The sequence below is a fragment of the Exophiala oligosperma genome (assembly GCF_000835515.1).
Source record: "Exophiala oligosperma strain CBS 72588 unplaced genomic scaffold supercont1.58, whole genome shotgun sequence".
NCBI lineage: Eukaryota > Fungi > Ascomycota > Eurotiomycetes > Chaetothyriales > Herpotrichiellaceae > Exophiala > Exophiala oligosperma.
This window is the reverse complement of record NW_015622875.1, coordinates 1-15,009: the sequence shown is the minus strand read 5'-3', so window position 1 is coordinate 15,009 and position 15,009 is coordinate 1. Positions and strand designations below refer to the sequence as shown.

The 15,009-nt window shown below is 50.0% G+C and overlaps 6 protein-coding genes across 13 annotated transcripts; 1 reads left to right on the top strand and 5 right to left on the bottom strand.

Annotated features, from left to right (window-relative positions):
- Nucleotides 1-1,022: 1,022 nt before the first annotated feature.
- On the bottom strand, nucleotides 1,023-2,295 carry PV06_11742 (uncharacterized protein). The gene has a single exon (XM_016413463.1). It carries the CDS (start codon nucleotides 2,146-2,148, stop codon nucleotides 1,225-1,227), a length of 924 nt encoding a protein of 307 aa, XP_016256161.1. The 5' UTR covers nucleotides 2,149-2,295; the 3' UTR covers nucleotides 1,023-1,224.
- Nucleotides 2,296-3,292: 997 nt separating this feature from the next.
- PV06_11741 (uncharacterized protein) lies at nucleotides 3,293-3,975 on the bottom strand. The gene is made up of 2 exons (XM_016413462.1): nucleotides 3,808-3,975; nucleotides 3,293-3,749 (listed from the first exon to the last, which is right to left on the bottom strand). Exon 2 carries the CDS (start codon nucleotides 3,668-3,670, stop codon nucleotides 3,323-3,325), a length of 348 nt encoding a protein of 115 aa, XP_016256160.1. The 5' UTR covers nucleotides 3,671-3,749; nucleotides 3,808-3,975; the 3' UTR covers nucleotides 3,293-3,322.
- A 2,443-nt stretch (nucleotides 3,976-6,418) lies between these two features.
- On the top strand, nucleotides 6,419-8,032 carry PV06_11740 (uncharacterized protein). Its single transcript, XM_016413461.1, has 2 exons — nucleotides 6,419-7,610; nucleotides 7,659-8,032. Exons 1-2 carry the CDS (start codon nucleotides 6,557-6,559, stop codon nucleotides 7,823-7,825), a joined length of 1,221 nt encoding a protein of 406 aa, XP_016256159.1. The 5' UTR covers nucleotides 6,419-6,556; the 3' UTR covers nucleotides 7,826-8,032.
- A 463-nt stretch (nucleotides 8,033-8,495) lies between these two features.
- Nucleotides 8,496-10,663, bottom strand: PV06_11739. Of its 2 annotated transcripts, XM_016413460.1 has the most exons (5): nucleotides 10,171-10,663; nucleotides 9,905-10,113; nucleotides 9,459-9,856; nucleotides 9,317-9,400; nucleotides 8,496-9,261 (listed from the first exon to the last, which is right to left on the bottom strand). In XM_016413460.1, the coding sequence occupies exons 2-5, from the start codon at nucleotides 10,011-10,013 to the stop codon at nucleotides 9,133-9,135; spliced, it is 720 nt and encodes a 239-aa protein (XP_016256158.1). In that variant the 5' UTR covers nucleotides 10,014-10,113; nucleotides 10,171-10,663; the 3' UTR covers nucleotides 8,496-9,132. The 2 variants fall into 2 exon arrangements, with proteins under 2 accessions (XP_016256158.1, XP_016256157.1); XM_016413459.1 differs by having other exon boundaries at nucleotides 9,905-10,663.
- Nucleotides 10,664-11,280: 617 nt separating this feature from the next.
- On the bottom strand, nucleotides 11,281-12,747 carry PV06_11738. Of its 4 annotated transcripts, XM_016413455.1 has the most exons (4): nucleotides 12,439-12,747; nucleotides 12,267-12,362; nucleotides 11,946-12,100; nucleotides 11,281-11,703 (listed from the first exon to the last, which is right to left on the bottom strand). In XM_016413455.1, exons 1-4 carry the CDS (start codon nucleotides 12,698-12,700, stop codon nucleotides 11,680-11,682), a joined length of 537 nt encoding a protein of 178 aa, XP_016256153.1. In that variant the 5' UTR covers nucleotides 12,701-12,747; the 3' UTR covers nucleotides 11,281-11,679. The 4 variants fall into 4 exon arrangements, with proteins under 4 accessions (XP_016256153.1, XP_016256155.1, XP_016256156.1 ...); XM_016413457.1 differs by having other exon boundaries at nucleotides 11,843-12,362; XM_016413458.1 differs by having other exon boundaries at nucleotides 11,946-12,362.
- Nucleotides 12,748-13,014: 267 nt separating this feature from the next.
- Nucleotides 13,015-15,009, bottom strand: PV06_11737. 4 transcript variants are annotated; one of them, XM_016413452.1, is made up of 6 exons: nucleotides 14,473-15,009; nucleotides 14,280-14,423; nucleotides 13,884-14,231; nucleotides 13,648-13,817; nucleotides 13,537-13,597; nucleotides 13,015-13,486 (listed from the first exon to the last, which is right to left on the bottom strand). In XM_016413452.1, the coding sequence occupies exons 1-6, from the start codon at nucleotides 14,998-15,000 to the stop codon at nucleotides 13,286-13,288; spliced, it is 1,452 nt and encodes a 483-aa protein (XP_016256150.1). In that variant the 5' UTR covers nucleotides 15,001-15,009; the 3' UTR covers nucleotides 13,015-13,285. The 4 variants fall into 4 exon arrangements, with proteins under 4 accessions (XP_016256150.1, XP_016256149.1, XP_016256152.1 ...); XM_016413451.1 differs by having other exon boundaries at nucleotides 13,648-14,231; XM_016413454.1 differs by having other exon boundaries at nucleotides 13,015-13,597.

Sequence of the window (15,009 nt, the reverse complement as noted above, 5' to 3'; positions counted from 1 at the left end):
CTGCTCGACCTTCACATGGAGGAATCGTTCTGATAAATACCACTTCTTTCATGCTAACATCTACTTCCGTCGGCAGGGAGATCTCAGCGACAAGGAGCCATGTTCCGGAGCAAGCACCTAGACAGACGTATTGCAGGTCGTAACGCTGTGGACCTCAAAGGACCGATGACCTCAACAGTCCTGCTCCAGTGGGCTTCCTTTCTAGCGATTACTGCCTCCCGCTTTGCGAGCGAGCCTTGCAATTGGAAGGATCTCTTTTCCAAACCGGTTGGAGAAGAAGTTGCCCCTAGGCTCAGCATGCATGTTCCACGATTTTGAAGGATTCTTGGAAACGACCCCTTATCATTATGAACAGAGGCGCATCATGCAGCCCCCCGTTGAGACTTAATGCAGGAATGATGTGAATCTGCGCACATTGAGCCAAATAGTCTCGCCAGCCTAGTCTTTCCGACTAAGAAAGCCCATCAACATCGGAAGTAATTTGCACAGGTAAGAGACAATAGTAAGGCAGGAGAGCTAGAGTAGCGCGGAAAGCGGCCTGCCAATGGGATTCGATCAGGGTCATACCAAGCACGCGAGGATGGGCAAGTAAAGACCCTTGCTGGCTGGCGAGTGTAGCACACTTAGAAGCTCCACTGTGCTGCCCAGCTTTTATCTGTCCATGGCATGGCCGGTTGAATACGCAGGCGACATATCCCTCGGAAGCGTCAATGCGTTGCTATGACAGCATCCTTGCTGGACTCTAGTTCCATTTCTCGCAGCGACCCAGCGACAGCCAATTTTGGGTATACGAAACCGAAAATACGCACAAAAGACGCACCAGTGGGTCCCTAACCTGCCTCCCACAGGATGGAATAAGGCCGATAATTAGCCGCTAATGTGAGAAGCGTTTAACTTGTCCAACAACAGTGTCGGAGGTTCGGAAGGCGTTGAACACTCCGCCGGCTCATGCTATGCTAACAGTATAATTTGATGACTTGCTGATATATCCGGCTGTCAAAACTCAACCTGATGGATCTTAACGGTTTGTTTACACGTCTTTTGCAGACGAGGACCATTTCCGCACTGTACCAATCTGTGTTTGTGCCTTCCCCTTTTCCGAAACACGTAAGCGCACACTCATGTCGACTTGGTCTTCTACGAATTCGCATCCTCATCAGAGGGGCATTGACTTCGCAACTCTTGACAGAGCCGACAGGACTCGAAATTGCGAGGAAATATGTGCTAGCGGGATTGGGAATCGGGGCCTCTGGGGGTCTCGCCAGTTGCAACGGCGTAGGTTGGAGGAGCAGTCGCGGTTGTCGAGTATTCTTGTATGTGGTCTTGGGTCGCCGCCATGGCGCGAAGGCCCGCGGAAGATAGCAAACTGCTCCGTGTTTTGGCAGGCTGAACAGAGCTCATAGAACAGTGACATCGAGGGACAACGTCTTCGACGCTTTGTCTGCGAGGCAAAGCACTGTGTACAGTGTTTTGGCCACTTCTCACACGGTTTTCTTTCCTGATACTGTTCGTGCTGGAGAGGCGACCATCTGCTAGAAGCTCAGCGTCGAAAGCAAACAGTCGCAGATGTCTAGTCCACTTCTTTTCCGGACTTCTCTTGGCGGCTTCTCCAGCTCTCCAATGCTTCCACCTTGGGAGTATGCAGAAGAATAGCACGGTCATGGTGGCAAGCACAGCAACCACAACTGGCACAGCAGCAGCAGCTTGAAGCGCAGGTGAGCATGGTATCCCCCTACAACTTCTTTGTCTCGCCGAAGCAACGGACCCACAGCCGCCCCCTGCATGTGTTGCAGTCGTGGTAGCAATGACACAGGCGTCAACAGCCTCAGAGCTAGTATTGAACATGCTGGCAAAGTCGGTGGGCAAGCTCCTCGATGCACCGAAGTTATCTTGTGTACAGCTAGTCGATAGTCCAAGCGCAGTTGTTGCTGGTGGTAAAGGATCGACAGGGGTTTTCAGGTTCGATGCCATCCTCCTCGCCTTCGCGGCTGTGGTTGCTTCGACAGACGTGACTGAATTACTGGAAGTGGTTCGGTCAAACACACAGTACATGGAAGTCTCGCTAGCAATGGGAATCCGGCTCTTGGTCGCGTTGAAAGTGGACAAGATGGGAGGCCCCGTGTTTGAGGTTCCCGGTAGAGGTGCCATGGTCGAGACGCAAGTTTCCAAACATCAGCCGTGTCATCGACTGACTCACACTGGGCCCAGCACTTGCTGGCTGAGGAAGAGTGCTTGGGGGTACGGCATAGAATAAATGAGCAGGACTCCTGCGCAAAGACTCGTTGGATTATGCGGGGGAACCAATCAAGCAGCAAGAGTAGGGATTCCATGGTCCGAAGGCCCAAAAAACCACCGTACGCCTATTCACGAGCTGGCCAAGGCTATGTATGGATGCGTGGCGCTCCGTTGGACCTACGGACTCCGGTTTGAACACAGACCTATACACGCTGAGAAAATTCCGGAGTGAATACAATTTGAGCAGACGGTAGCGAGGAGTGAGAACCGACGAATTGACATTGGCACAGCTTTTGAGTTGGGACTAAAACACATGGATCTGCAAATACGTAGCTCTATGAAAAGGTGCCAGTCCTTCTGAGCTCTTTCCCTGTTGCGTAATCTGCCACTGAATGGCGCGACTTGTCAGGATGGACTCGCTGCAGAAATCCATGCGTGAACTAGCGGAAACTTGGCAACATGGATTCCCTCCTTGATTGGGCTGCAGGAAGGAGCACCGCACAATAGCCTCAAGACTCTTCACGAGCGCTATTCAGTCCGAATCCAGAGACTAGGCGGCTGCAGGTCAGGGACGATGAAGCCAATAAATCCGCCACTATTGGTATTGTATCTAACGTGGGACAATGCCTATCCTGGAGGGAACTGGGTCTTTGTTGACGTGCCTGACCGAAGCACAGATTGCGGAACGCTGGAGCGCATATCGCCTCACTAGTACCGTGATAAAGATCATCTACTAATATATGTAGTGTATGTTGAAAGGTCATCAGGTTGAGCGATGCCATTAGAGTCGATGACTGGTGTGCATATCCGGCAAGCTTTTTAGGACGGGACGTGCTGAGACATGGCCATCGCCAAGAAATACGCACAAAAGCCGCAACGAATCGCCGATTTCGCTACTGCGGGGCGCCGTTGCGCGCAGCAGCTTCATCGACGTCGCCTTTCTTCAGATCCTTACTGACAGGATCATTGTACAGGGAGAGATTGCTTCAACAAAGCTCCGAGTAGGGTTGGATGCGAGTTTTCTAGCAGAGTAATGTTGACCGGTACGGTCGTTTAGAAGCTTACCATTCCTGGTGTGCACTTAATCCTAATCAGTAATATCAGCAATGTTACAACAACCGTGACGCGACGCCAGTATATCCAGGCCATTGCAATGGCAGCCGCACAAAATTGGCCGGCAGCCAGCCGGCAAAGCTACGCCAAAGATGTGGTTTGTGGTATGAATTGTGGTGTACGGAAGCATTTCATTCATCCAGAAGTGAAATTCGGCTTCACATAAAGTTTTGATGATTTTCAGGACCTTACAACCACTATCATTTATACTAATGATGGGAGTAAGGATGCTAATGAGTGTAGAGTAAGTGTTCTGGGGGAATTTTCTGTGAATAAAACGGCATCTTCTTTCCTCCCCTCCATCTCTGCGGTGCTGCTTCATAGCAAAAGCGACCAACGTATCTCTGCTTTGCAAGTCCACATCTCTCAGCAATCACTTCGTTGAGAACATCCTTTCATTTCTTCGCACGGGATCAGAATTCTATTTTCTTCAAAAAAAGGATCAGGTTTCTCACGTACCCCACAATCCTTGCATTGACAGTTCTGGGAGCAGGTGCAAGATTTTGGCCCATTGCAGGGACATTTCTCGCCTCCAGGTCCACAGCCGCATGCCATATTGAGAGATTTTGCGTATTGTAATTTGAGTACTAAGTTTATTTTCAAGTTCTGATGATCGTGGTGGATGGATTGAGATTGGAAAGACTATCGAGGTGGTAACAAGCCATTTTTATGTACCTAGCACGGATGCCTAGTGATGTAATGATGACGCCGTATGTACAGTTGTCGCTACGCCAGGCGCTGAAGGGAAAGATTCACTTTCGTCATTGGCGTCCTGTTTTTAAACGCTTTTTTCCGTGTTCCGCTCTAAGAGGTTTCGATGCAAGGTTGAATAGGGTGAGCTCCACAGTATGAACGATAGACGACAGTGATGTCCAGAAATTGATGTTGTCTTCGTTGTACGGGACACTGGGCATACATTTCTGTCTTTTTTCTGACCAAAAAGGCGAGGAGGGCAGCAGTAATAGCCACTCTGAGCACTGCGTAGCAATACTCCCATTGCTGCCACCTCTCCATAAACACTCGCTTGCATATGTTCATCCGTATGTAAATACACCGATAGCTCCAGGCCCCAAAGTAGGGTAATGCAAGACTCCTGAGTCCGTTTTCTGGAATGTGTATATACCCCAGAAAGTCCCTGTACAAGAGCTTTGCTATTCCCACAGTGTCCGTGATGGCAACAGCACCATACTTGAGCAATGGTTGGACAAACTTGAGGGTAGGAAGTGCAAGAGGCACCCAGGCTGCATGTCGTCGGCACGAGTCTGTTGGCAAGCTGGGAGGAACCTGTTGAGAACGTAAACGTACTGTCCCAACAGCAGAAGGTCAAACCACTTCGGCATGACCTCGTCGGCCTTCAACGTTTCCAGCAAATCACCCTCCCGCAGCTCGATCCATGTGTTGTATAAGTCATGCCGCACATGCCGTTGCGAATCATGAGAAGGCTAGGACGTACGAGTTACAACAAGCGCAGAGTACGAACTAGAAGCTGATTGGTGTGTCGGAAGCCCGGAGCTGGACTGTAATTGCTGAGAGACGTTCTTCTAGATCTACAAGGACTTGAAGGGCCATCAACGCTCGCTTGCACTCATTGCATAAGTTGCACGGGTCGCACGGAATTCTAAGTGCGCATTCGAATCCGGGAAATATACTGTACTGGTCATCCTTAGCGTACTGTCGAAACTCACACCAGTATCTGCCGCCTATCGGAGCAGACGGATGACGGCCCGAGCGTGTTGAAACCACAGTGGATGATGCAGGGCGTCCCCGAGGTAAACGGATATTGAAGCATGTCCGGAGAAACATCATGTTCTCTTGCATCATATTTGTGATTGTCGTGGCTTTTCCCCTGCTCCGCGTGAAATGAGGAAATGGTGGCACTTTTGCGGCACTCCACAGCACTTCACCCCGGTGCTCGCTTCCAGCTTGTGTCCTAGTCAACCAACGACAGGACTCCAGGAGCCGTTTGAGCTTTGCTTCTTCTGATCCCGTCAATCCCGACCTAGCATGGTGAATTGATTTTGGGAGTTACGGGGACCTCGACGCCTGTACGCACTACAGATGGGTGAGAGGCCCCGTAGACATCACGAGGGCCAGCAGGATTGGCACTGGCTCACCCTTTTCTCACCAAGCATGATGTAAAATTGCAAAGCATTCGCATCTTGGTAAGTAGTACTTACGGTCCTGTGCAAGTCTTAAAAGTCTCTTGTGGGAAAGAGCGCGCGTTAAAGCATGGCCTGAACATCATCTGCATACTGCATGCTTTAGGTCCCAGAGTGGATGTGTCTGCGATGCCTGACATCGTGGCCACCAATGACGTGGTGGCTCCTGGCGGCCGCAGCATGCTCATACCTGAGACTGTCTACTCTGCTGCTGCTATTGTTGAGTGACAGGATCGTTTGAGCATGGGCCTCATGGGCATATCCATCGGCAATGAGTCCATCGATAAGGACGACGTTGACATTGTGTGCATCTGGATGTAGGCTTTATCTGTCTGATTCGATTCCTTTGGATTAGGTTACTGAGACTGTGGCGATCCACTGCGATGCTTTTTGCGTATTCTTGGCCATTTGTGGCAAGCTGCAATCCCTTTCGATGTCCAGTTAGAACAGACTTACCTCTCACACCAGTGTTGCCTCTACAAGCTTGGTACAAGTGGTCAGCCCCACGCTAAGAAGTACTGTATGATGGACCACGAAATGAGGGATTTCTGCGTTTTCCGACGCTGTTTGACCTCGAAGTTGCCACGGCCAGCATTCTGCAAACTTCTTGCGATACGTATCCACGTCAATTGTATTTCATATCTGTCACCGGCACCTCGTCATAATACAAATAGGGGAATTCGACTTGATTGGATTAGCTTGCCGAGACTGTGGTGATTTACTGCGGTTTTTTTTGCGTATTCTTGGCCGTTGTGGCTAGCTGCAAATCAAACGCCTATGCGTTGGAATTGTCCGGCGGCCAGTAAGGAGCAGGCCTATCTCACACCGGTGGAGCCTCTACCAGGCTTGGTACAAGTGTTTAGCCCCAGGCCAAAAGGTACTGCATCATGGACTTCAATCGAGGGGTTGACGAAATGAAAGCCTTTAAATTGGCTCATTCAATCAATCCTGTAACTAGTCGCTGAATTAAGTGGCCTGAAAGTGAGAGTCTGTAGCATCTGCTGAAACGTATTTTTTTCCCTTCAGCTCTTTACTACCGACTACTCATCATGCCTGAAATCACATCCCGCAGTGGGCCGGTCGACGACCCATTTCGTCCCAGTTTGCATGTATCGACACCCTTGAGTCCTGGTCGAAACATTGTCCCTCCAGACTCTTCCACATCACCCAGTGGCTTCGGCCAGGTCATTTTCCAGCCTACAATAAACGATGCGGCAAGCCCTAGTTCTTGCTACCCTCATGCCGACCACCACCGAGCTGAACGGTGCGATAGCATACACCGCGCTCAAGCAGAAGCGTATTATGACAGTCGCGCTGCCACGAAAAAGGAATTTCGTCGACGAGCTAGTACCCTTCAAGAATACTACAAGCAGAATCCACATCTACTTCCGCAGTTACCGTTCACTTGGCGTCACGGTGGCCGGCGTTTCAGACTCTCCGCCATCGTCCTCGTGATGTGGATTGATGCATGTATTGTGCCTATTGCCCTTTACTACGGACTTTATTATGGCGGCGACGTCCAAAACTGGATCACCTTCGCCGTCGTCACAACAGTTTGGGGAGGTCCCACATATCTCGAGTTTGCCATCCGGAGTTTGAGCCTTATCAAGAAGGAGAGCTTCTACCGGCCACTAGGGACAAACAGTCGCTGGTGCTTCGATGTGGTCACATGGGCATCAGTGGTCTCCATAACCGCGGTCACAGCACTATTCATTATTGGAAGCGCTCCACACATCGTCTGGCTAAGGGTTCTTTGCATGCCTGCGCCGTCCTTGTTATACACCTTAGGTGGCGTTTCGGGCCTGCTCACCTTTTATAATGTGCATCATTGGAAAGCGCCGTTCCGCCTCAGTTCTACAGGCAAGGGGGAGCCGGTGAAGCCTGGTGTATACTACTTCATCGAAGATGTAGTAGCAGTCAACGCCAACGCGGGAAGACCATATCGAGAAGCACTTGCGGCCCGTTACGACGCAAGCCCACGATTCCGCCAAATGATGTATAACCAATCCCTCTTCTGGTCTATCCCGGCTCTAATAATTGCTACGCCACTCACAGTAATTGCTGTGGTACACTCGATACCCGCAACAGTGGCGTATGGCATCTGTGCGTACCGGGTCTCCCGCGAAGGTAGCAAAGGCTAACATATCACAGGTTGGGCTGTGCCTTTCCTTTGGGCTACCGTTTGGGCGTGCATCAGTGTACATTGGGTTCGAAGCGACATGCGCAGAGAAAGACGAGAATGGGAAACCCACGAAGGTTTCGTGCTGCCTGCTACCGAAGAGGATCAGAAATGCCAAACTCATGAGATCGAAGCATAAACCAGCCACGTCAGGAATACAAAAGATATAATGAGCTAGCTATGGCCATTGTCTTATCCAAAATGGTTTGAACAACAAGCGGTTGTAAAATGAGTGATCGTAGATGGCTGTCAAGAATTATGCAAGGGAAGCTCCGTGCTGTCGATCGTACTTATTTGTATTAATGTTACCTTCACTACCATCCGGGAGTCTTGTTGCAAGATCGTTGGGAGAAACTCGCACGTTAAAATTCGACTCTGGCGTAGCGGGCTGCACATCAGCGTTAGGTCCAGCCCCATTGGAGACTTTTCCATGATTGCACCACGGCCATTGAAGAAGAATGGCAGGAAAATGCTTGAAGTATCACGGCTTATCTTTAATCGTCTTGCCAAATGCTCTTCATGAACTTCCTCTTTCAGCCCCTGCTTTGCCCTTGATCCACGAGAGGCTGGAACTTGAGCGCTATGAGGCAGTAAGCAGTGGTATCGTATATCCACTGACATGTATCTTGTACAGGGTGCTCGATGCTGCTTCTGTGGCTCCCATCTCCGGAAGCGATAGCGCCTTGAGCCATCTCGTACCTCAATACTACTGTCATCTTGACCAAAGACGTTCCAGAGACTTCGCAAAATTGAGCTAGTCGAAGCTTTAACAGATGACGAGCCCGGATTTGATTGAACGGCGTCATGTACCCCAAGTGTCTGACTCTTGTCCACGGGGAGACGGACGATTAAGACGTGTTCTCTTTGCACCGTCCTGCACCGGCAGAGTGCTCAATCAAGATCTTGACCACATACAAAATAGGTGCTACTCCGAATTTGGGGATCAGGAAAAACCGGGGAACGCACGGAGAAGATTCTCAACTTGATGCAAGATATGATGTCTTGTGTCTCACTAATTTCACCTGTTTTCAGCTCCTCCCCTATTGTGTCAATAAATTTCGTGATCTTTTATTCATACTTCGTGCTGATCCATCCATCACTACTTTCCGAGCGCAGCAATCAGTTTTGTGAACAGCAAACCAAGCATTTGGCTACCTATATCGGCATGGTTTTAAATCTGAATTAAAGAGTGTGTCCTCCTCCGTGTGCCAGTCTAGATGATGCGCCGTGCATATTAAAAGCTCAACAAGTCCCGGCAGGGTCTGTAATGCAATGTGCGTTCAACTTAGTAGCCAAGGTTGCTGCAAGAGAATGTGCTTAAGGCTTTCATGGTTCCTCATTCCTCCCTGCGGATTAAATTGTGAATTTGAAATTTTCCATATTAGGTCGGTAGGCCGTAGGGTAACGGCGTCAGTTTCCATCGCTGTAAATGCCACATGAAGAAATTCAGCCTGCCGTGTACATGGAAATCATTCCCATATCACGATGATTGAGAACTTGGCAGTGATGGATCCAGGAGCCAGGGTTATCAACCGTCATGACCAATGACCTTGTTTGTGCAGGTAGAACACTAATCTGTGAGCATAGTCAGCGTACCTCTGGTCCTGCGCAGAAGTCCAAACGTGCTTACGATATCAATTCGCTGCTGTGCCCACATCAGTGTGTTCCCGTGCCAGTGAGGTGTATGCGCATTGACAACGTTCCCCAGCGCTTCCTATAACACTTAATTAGCCCTCGTACCATCATCTAATGATGGCGAACTGATCACATACAACATGCCAGGTGGCCTGAGTGCCTACAGTAAGGTTGATGCCCATGAGATTGCCGAACATGAAACCATTGATGCTGTGTTTCAGATTGCTTTCTTGGAAGCCGGCATCCATTCTGTTTACCTGAAGCTGGCCTTCGGAAATACTGGTCCTGTTAAGCGTGTTCTCGTCGATATAGTACGATTGATTTTCGTCCACGATCAAAAAGAGCGTCAGTACTTCCTCGATCAGATTCGAGCCGGGAGGGGCTGGGACATCTAAAGTATGTTTTGCCAGTTCCCCGGGACGATAGATGATCGAAGCACCCACAAGACCACTGAATACGTCTTGAGTACCTGCAGCGTCTGAATGATAGGTCCAAGCAAGCCCCGGAGGATCCAGTGGGCCTGGGCCAGAACGTTCTGCGATATCACATTAGTCCGCACCACGAAGGAGAGAAATCACCTTACCTGGGGCTTCCCATGTATACGTCCAAGTCCCCTGGTGGCACAGCATTACCATCAAACATTTGCATGGCATCAGAGACTCCTTCGCTGCTCTTTGCATAACGGAATCCATGCGGGTGCATTGTGTGGTTGTGGGACGCCATGTTGCGGAAGACAACCTTCACGGTGTCACCGACTTCGGCGCGGATAATCGGACCAAGCATGCCGAGCCACTATGAAGTTAGATCAGTAACCTCGTCGCCGCGATCCAGTGTCCGAGATTGACAAACGCTTGGACGGGCCGTTTGGATGGTAAAGCCGTCGTCAGTGTATTCGCGAAAAAGGACTTTTTTGTACACATGTCCGATTCTTTGCCCATTCTGACCTGCGACTGCAGCGGCTTGCGGAGAGTCTTCGATGGGCACACCGTTCAGCATGTCCATACCACTGTCCCATATCAGCTGATGTGTCCCTCTAATGCACTTGGTAGTGTGACTGAAGTGGGCATATAATCCCAGTCTTGCTCCACAGCCGCCACATAGTATGTCCTAGTGGTCCCGTTGAGGTATGGTGCAGCAAGGGAATAGGATATAAATACTGTCAAGAGGAAGAGAGGAGTCATCACTCGGCATAATGCCATCGTTAGTGCTTCAGCGGTTTCTACGAGAGGCGATACCACAGAAAGGTACTTCCTCGACCTTCACATCGAGATATCGGGCTGATAAATACCACCTCTCTCATGGTAAGACTTGCTTCCGCCGGCAGTGACATCCTAGCGACAAGGAGCCAGGTTCTGGAGCAAGCAGCGTGACGTGTTGCGGGTCGCAACGCTCTGTATTCGTATTGGATGCTGATGCCTACCGCAAGGGACCGATGACGTCAACAGTCCTGCCCTGGTGGGCTGCCTTTCTAGCCATTATGGCCTGATGCTTTGCAATGTCCAAGAGGTCAATGTTGACCTAGTGGGAAAACAGTAGCTACCTTCGAGTTCAACAATCGTTCAACTATTGATTCGATTCTTACTAAGATTGAGGACTTAGGCTACGGTGCCACTGTCGTTGACCTTGAGGAGCTCCACGCTAAAGAACAAGGGCACACGTTTTACGATCGCAGCGTACAATTCCAAATATGAGGAATTGTACTGCCCAAATTGCCCCATCAACATTGCAAGTGCTATAAATAGGGCGTTCAGTAACGACGTGCTCATCTCGGAGCATCCAAGCCTTGACAAATCTCGATCATCCTTGTCTACAGACGTGCTTCTTATCACTCATTGTCTCATTCGCGTCGTAAAGGCACGAACTAGTAACCTCCCAACAACCAGTTCAACCACATGCCTTTAACCAAGGAGAGCTGGCGCTGTCCTATCATGAAGCTGCGAGATTTGTGCGCCTTTTAGCGTTGACTTCATGATTCTTGGCTGGTCGATCTTTCTACGGCCAAAACGACTACTCCGCTGTCGCGCACAGCCAATGAAATGGAACTCTGAGTCTGCAATGCCTCGTCCCCAATCTTCGATCGAAGTTGAAGCCCAGGTTGCAATGCGCCATGTCTGATATTCCACAAAGTGTTGTTTAAGGTGCCTTGCTACAGCTATCCGAGAGATCTCCAGCTAGATTACGAATCGAGACTGCATGCTCCTCAAAGTGGACTGCGTCGGTACCGCTGAACTCTATCCTAGAACTTCTCTCATTTCCCGAAATTGTCCCCTTATCGTTCGACCTTGCAAGTCAACGAAAGCTTCCTGAAAGCCAGTTATGATCAAGCTCTGGTGCGACAAATTGGGCCAATACACCGAATCACGAATTGTGGGCGCCAACAACCTGGAAAGGCATGGGTTGTTAGTCAAAGCTCGTGATTCGAAGGGGGGTTTCCTCAATCCATCTTTTCCACCTCAACTCAAAGACAAGCAAACGCAAAGTGCTTGGGCACTTTGGTATCCCTCCTCACGTGCACCATTACCACTGATCATTATTCCACCACATAAGACGGGATCGCTCTGTAGAATTCAAAAGAGCAGAAGATTGCCTTGCGATTCTCTCCCGTCAACACCAAAATGACGTACCTTGCCCACAACCTTGTATCGGTTGGTGAAGAAAGTATACCACTCGTTAAGGACAGTCTTGTATTGGTCTTCGAGGTCATGCCATTCGGGAACACAGTCTTCAGGGCTGAGGCTGGATGTTGCCAGGGCACGGGAAGGATCCTTGCCCGCGTAGACTAGAAAGCAAACTACATCAATTCTCTGACAGAAAGACGCTGGATGTGTTCTCCACCACTGCGCAGCGCAATGTTGGGAGGGACGCTTGGGAGGCCGCCATGAGAGATATTGTCTAGAATGTGGCCTTTTCTCTCGCCAGGACTGTAGAGGAAGTCAGTTGCATACCGTGGTAAGGTCCATTGGGTCCGTAGGCTGGGTTTCGAGAAACATCGAACACGATCCCTTTAATCGCTACGAGCGTTGGCTTGAATGGATGGGTTCCTGGCTCGACAAACGTAAGCATCTAGACCTGTGTCTGCCTGCAACTGTTCTAGAGTCTGGTTGTTTTCTAACGTACCATCACAATTACCCAGGTCCTCGTAAGTGATATGATCGTCTTTAGGATCATCAAGCTGCGATGGCGTCCTCAGTGAAGGATTGCTCGGTTCTCGATAGTGGTGGCGTGGTCTGGTAGGATCACGGAATGACATTGAGACAGGTCTCTTTGGATGATCAGGTCCTGCTTGAGGAGGAAAGTTTTCGGTCAAGGAGGGCGGATACAGGAAGAGGAGGTTGGAGATGTAGAAGATCCAAAACACTCTAGCGATTTGTCTGCTCATACATATGCACGATCAGCCTGCTTCGCCTCTTCACGCACAAATGTCGCAGCCGCTGTGCAATCGTATTCGAGGCTTGGGGCTTGGCTATGCTCAAGCGCATTGCGGCGACAGATGATCGGCCGCGGCCACCCAGTCCTCCATGCCTCCGACCGTGTTCTCTATCAGATCAACCGTCTGCTATCATTTGGATTGCCGTGTATTCTGGTCACATGGAGCACACAAATACCGGAACTATGGGATAGACGCAGGCAGGCGAAGTGACCTTCTGACAGGGTCGAAAGTATCAAGTCATTCGTGGCTCAAATTATCAAGGAGAGGTTGAACAAAGGCATTCATTCTAGACTTCAATTTAAAATTAAAGGTCATCGGACTGTTTCCTCAACACCAAAAAGTGCTTTACAGTAAGTGCTCTATCTCTATAGTCGCCTGCATTACTATTTATCCAGCGGACGTACGATCCCCTTCGAATAGAACTTTATTGGGCGCTTCGCCGACAGATCTCTTTGAATCCTCCGTAAAGCTTCTGGATCGAATGCAATGGAGATGCGTTCATGCTGAATGATTGATGCCATCCGCCTGGTCCCTTTACAATAGAACGAAGAGCAACAGCAGCGAGAATAGAAAGCTAAGATATTGGCGAGGACAATTACCAGATAGGGTGCTGGCTGCAGAAGTCCCTTCCGCCTGCGAATTCTTCGTTGCTGGATTGTTGAACGCATTCTGGATAGATCCTACCATATCCATCATTCGTTCCTCGTTCTCAACAAGCACCACAGCCATGCCGCTCTGTTGATCAATTCAGGAGAGTGTCTACCGGTCGGTGAAATAAGACTTACCACAAGATGCCATTGCACATGGCAATGAAACAACCATGCCCCCGGATTGTCGGTGATGTACCTAAGAACGTTAGTAAATTTAGTGATCCGCCGAACAGCCTCTTTGCACACCTGATAACTGCCCAGCCCGAAGGCGGCAAATCGATGGTATCGCGATATGGCGGATTCTGGAGATTGATCATCGACGAGGGTGCATCAGTAACAGATTCGAACGGAAAGTCGCCTTCGCCGGCCCCGAGGAACCAGAATTTGTGGCCGTGTAGGTGCATCGGATGGCCCATCTGCAAATGATATCTCGTGAGCCAGAACTTGCTATGACGTTGACTCAAACGGATTGGCGAACTTACCGTGTCCATCGAATCATTCGCGACCTTCATAATAATATCAACGGTAGCGTTGGCAGGGGTAAAAAGTGTAGTGGCTGCATTCCAGCCGTCAGAGACGCTCCCATAGATAATAGGCCGAGCAGGCTCTGCGAATGGTTCCCTGTTAGCCACCCAAGTCACGATGCCTGTTTGGTTGATTGCGAAATGTCGAGTAACGGTGGCCGCCCCTGATGGCGCGGTGTTGCCCGTGAATGGAGCAAGTGTCTGGTCGTCAAGCTCGACAGTCCCTGATGTGGCGGATCCGTTGACGAGCATCCACGGCGAGACCAGGTCACTCATCATAGTCATGTTAGTATTGTTGGTCATATTCTGGAGGAATTAGTCATAATATCACGTTGCCCGGTGTCATCGACTCGCCTGGTATGACAGTATCGCTTGCCCTTCGATGACTTGCTGCATGTCACCATAGGGATAAGCTGCAAATCTAAAAGAATAGTCTCCGGGATTTTGATCAAGCCGTATCATGACGGAATACCGCTGGCCAATAGAGATGTGCAGAACCTGCCCGAAGGTTAACATGAATCATTGTTAAGAGTTGCTGCGGACAGACCTGAACTTCTTGAGGAGTCACATAGAGTCCATCCGCTTCATACACGAACATGGAATGACCGTCCAACGAGACGCTGAGTCTGCTGACAGCTCCAGCATTGACGAGATGTAGAGCGGTCCAGCCACGAGATGCGTCCGCGGTGAAGGTGAAGAAATCCGATGTAGTATTCGTGCAAGTTTCGAGTGGAAGTGAACTCGCATTGAAGCCTGGCCTAAACATCATGGGTGGGCTGCAACCGCGTGGGCCCAAAGCCATTTGCGGCATGTCTGCCATGGTACTCATGGTTCGGTCCTCTGTGCCCACCGACGCCGTAGATGATCCCATTATCGCCATAGAAGTCATTGTCGAAGAAATGGCACTCATATCAGACATGGCAGTGCCCGTTGACGGGCTTGCAGTGTTATCTGACCTTTTCCGCATGCTCATGGACATAGCTTCCGTTGTCATCGCAGGCATCGATGCTGTATCCATCGACATTGAAGCCATGTTCATTCCACTGATGGTTGACGACTCCATTGCCATCGGCATAGTGTCAGG

Coding starts and splice junctions, on each gene's coding strand:
- PV06_11742 (XM_016413463.1), bottom strand. CDS start 2,148: ATGGCACCTCTACCGGGAACCTCAAACACGGGGCCTCCCATCTTGTCC.
- PV06_11741 (XM_016413462.1), bottom strand. CDS start 3,670: ATGAAGCAGCACCGCAGAGATGGAGGGGAGGAAAGAAGATGCCGTTTT.
- PV06_11740 (XM_016413461.1), top strand. CDS start 6,557: ATGCCTGAAATCACATCCCGCAGTGGGCCGGTCGACGACCCATTTCGT. Junction 7,611..7,658: donor AACAGTGGCGTATGGCATCT/GTGCGTACCGGG, acceptor AACATATCACAG/GTTGGGCTGTGCCTTTCCTT.
- PV06_11739 (XM_016413459.1), bottom strand. CDS start 10,013: ATGGATTCCGTTATGCAAAGAGCAGCGAAGGAGTCTCTGATGCCATGC. Junction 9,857..9,904: donor GTATACATGGGAAGCCCCAG/GTAAGGTGATTT, acceptor GTGATATCGCAG/AACGTTCTGGCCCAGGCCCA. Junction 9,401..9,458: donor CTCAGGCCACCTGGCATGTT/GTATGTGATCAG, acceptor TAAGTGTTATAG/GAAGCGCTGGGGAACGTTGT.
- PV06_11738 (XM_016413455.1), bottom strand. CDS start 12,700: ATGAGCAGACAAATCGCTAGAGTGTTTTGGATCTTCTACATCTCCAAC. Junction 12,363..12,438: donor GGACCTGGGTAATTGTGATG/GTACGTTAGAAA, acceptor TTGTCGAGCCAG/GAACCCATCCATTCAAGCCA. Junction 12,101..12,266: donor ACCCAATGGACCTTACCACG/GTATGCAACTGA, acceptor TTTGCTTTCTAG/TCTACGCGGGCAAGGATCCT.
- PV06_11737 (XM_016413451.1), bottom strand. CDS start 15,000: ATGCCGATGGCAATGGAGTCGTCAACCATCAGTGGAATGAACATGGCT. Junction 14,424..14,472: donor TGACTCCTCAAGAAGTTCAG/GTCTGTCCGCAG, acceptor ACCTTCGGGCAG/GTTCTGCACATCTCTATTGG. Junction 13,487..13,536: donor ATGTGCAATGGCATCTTGTG/GTAAGTCTTATT, acceptor ATTGATCAACAG/AGCGGCATGGCTGTGGTGCT.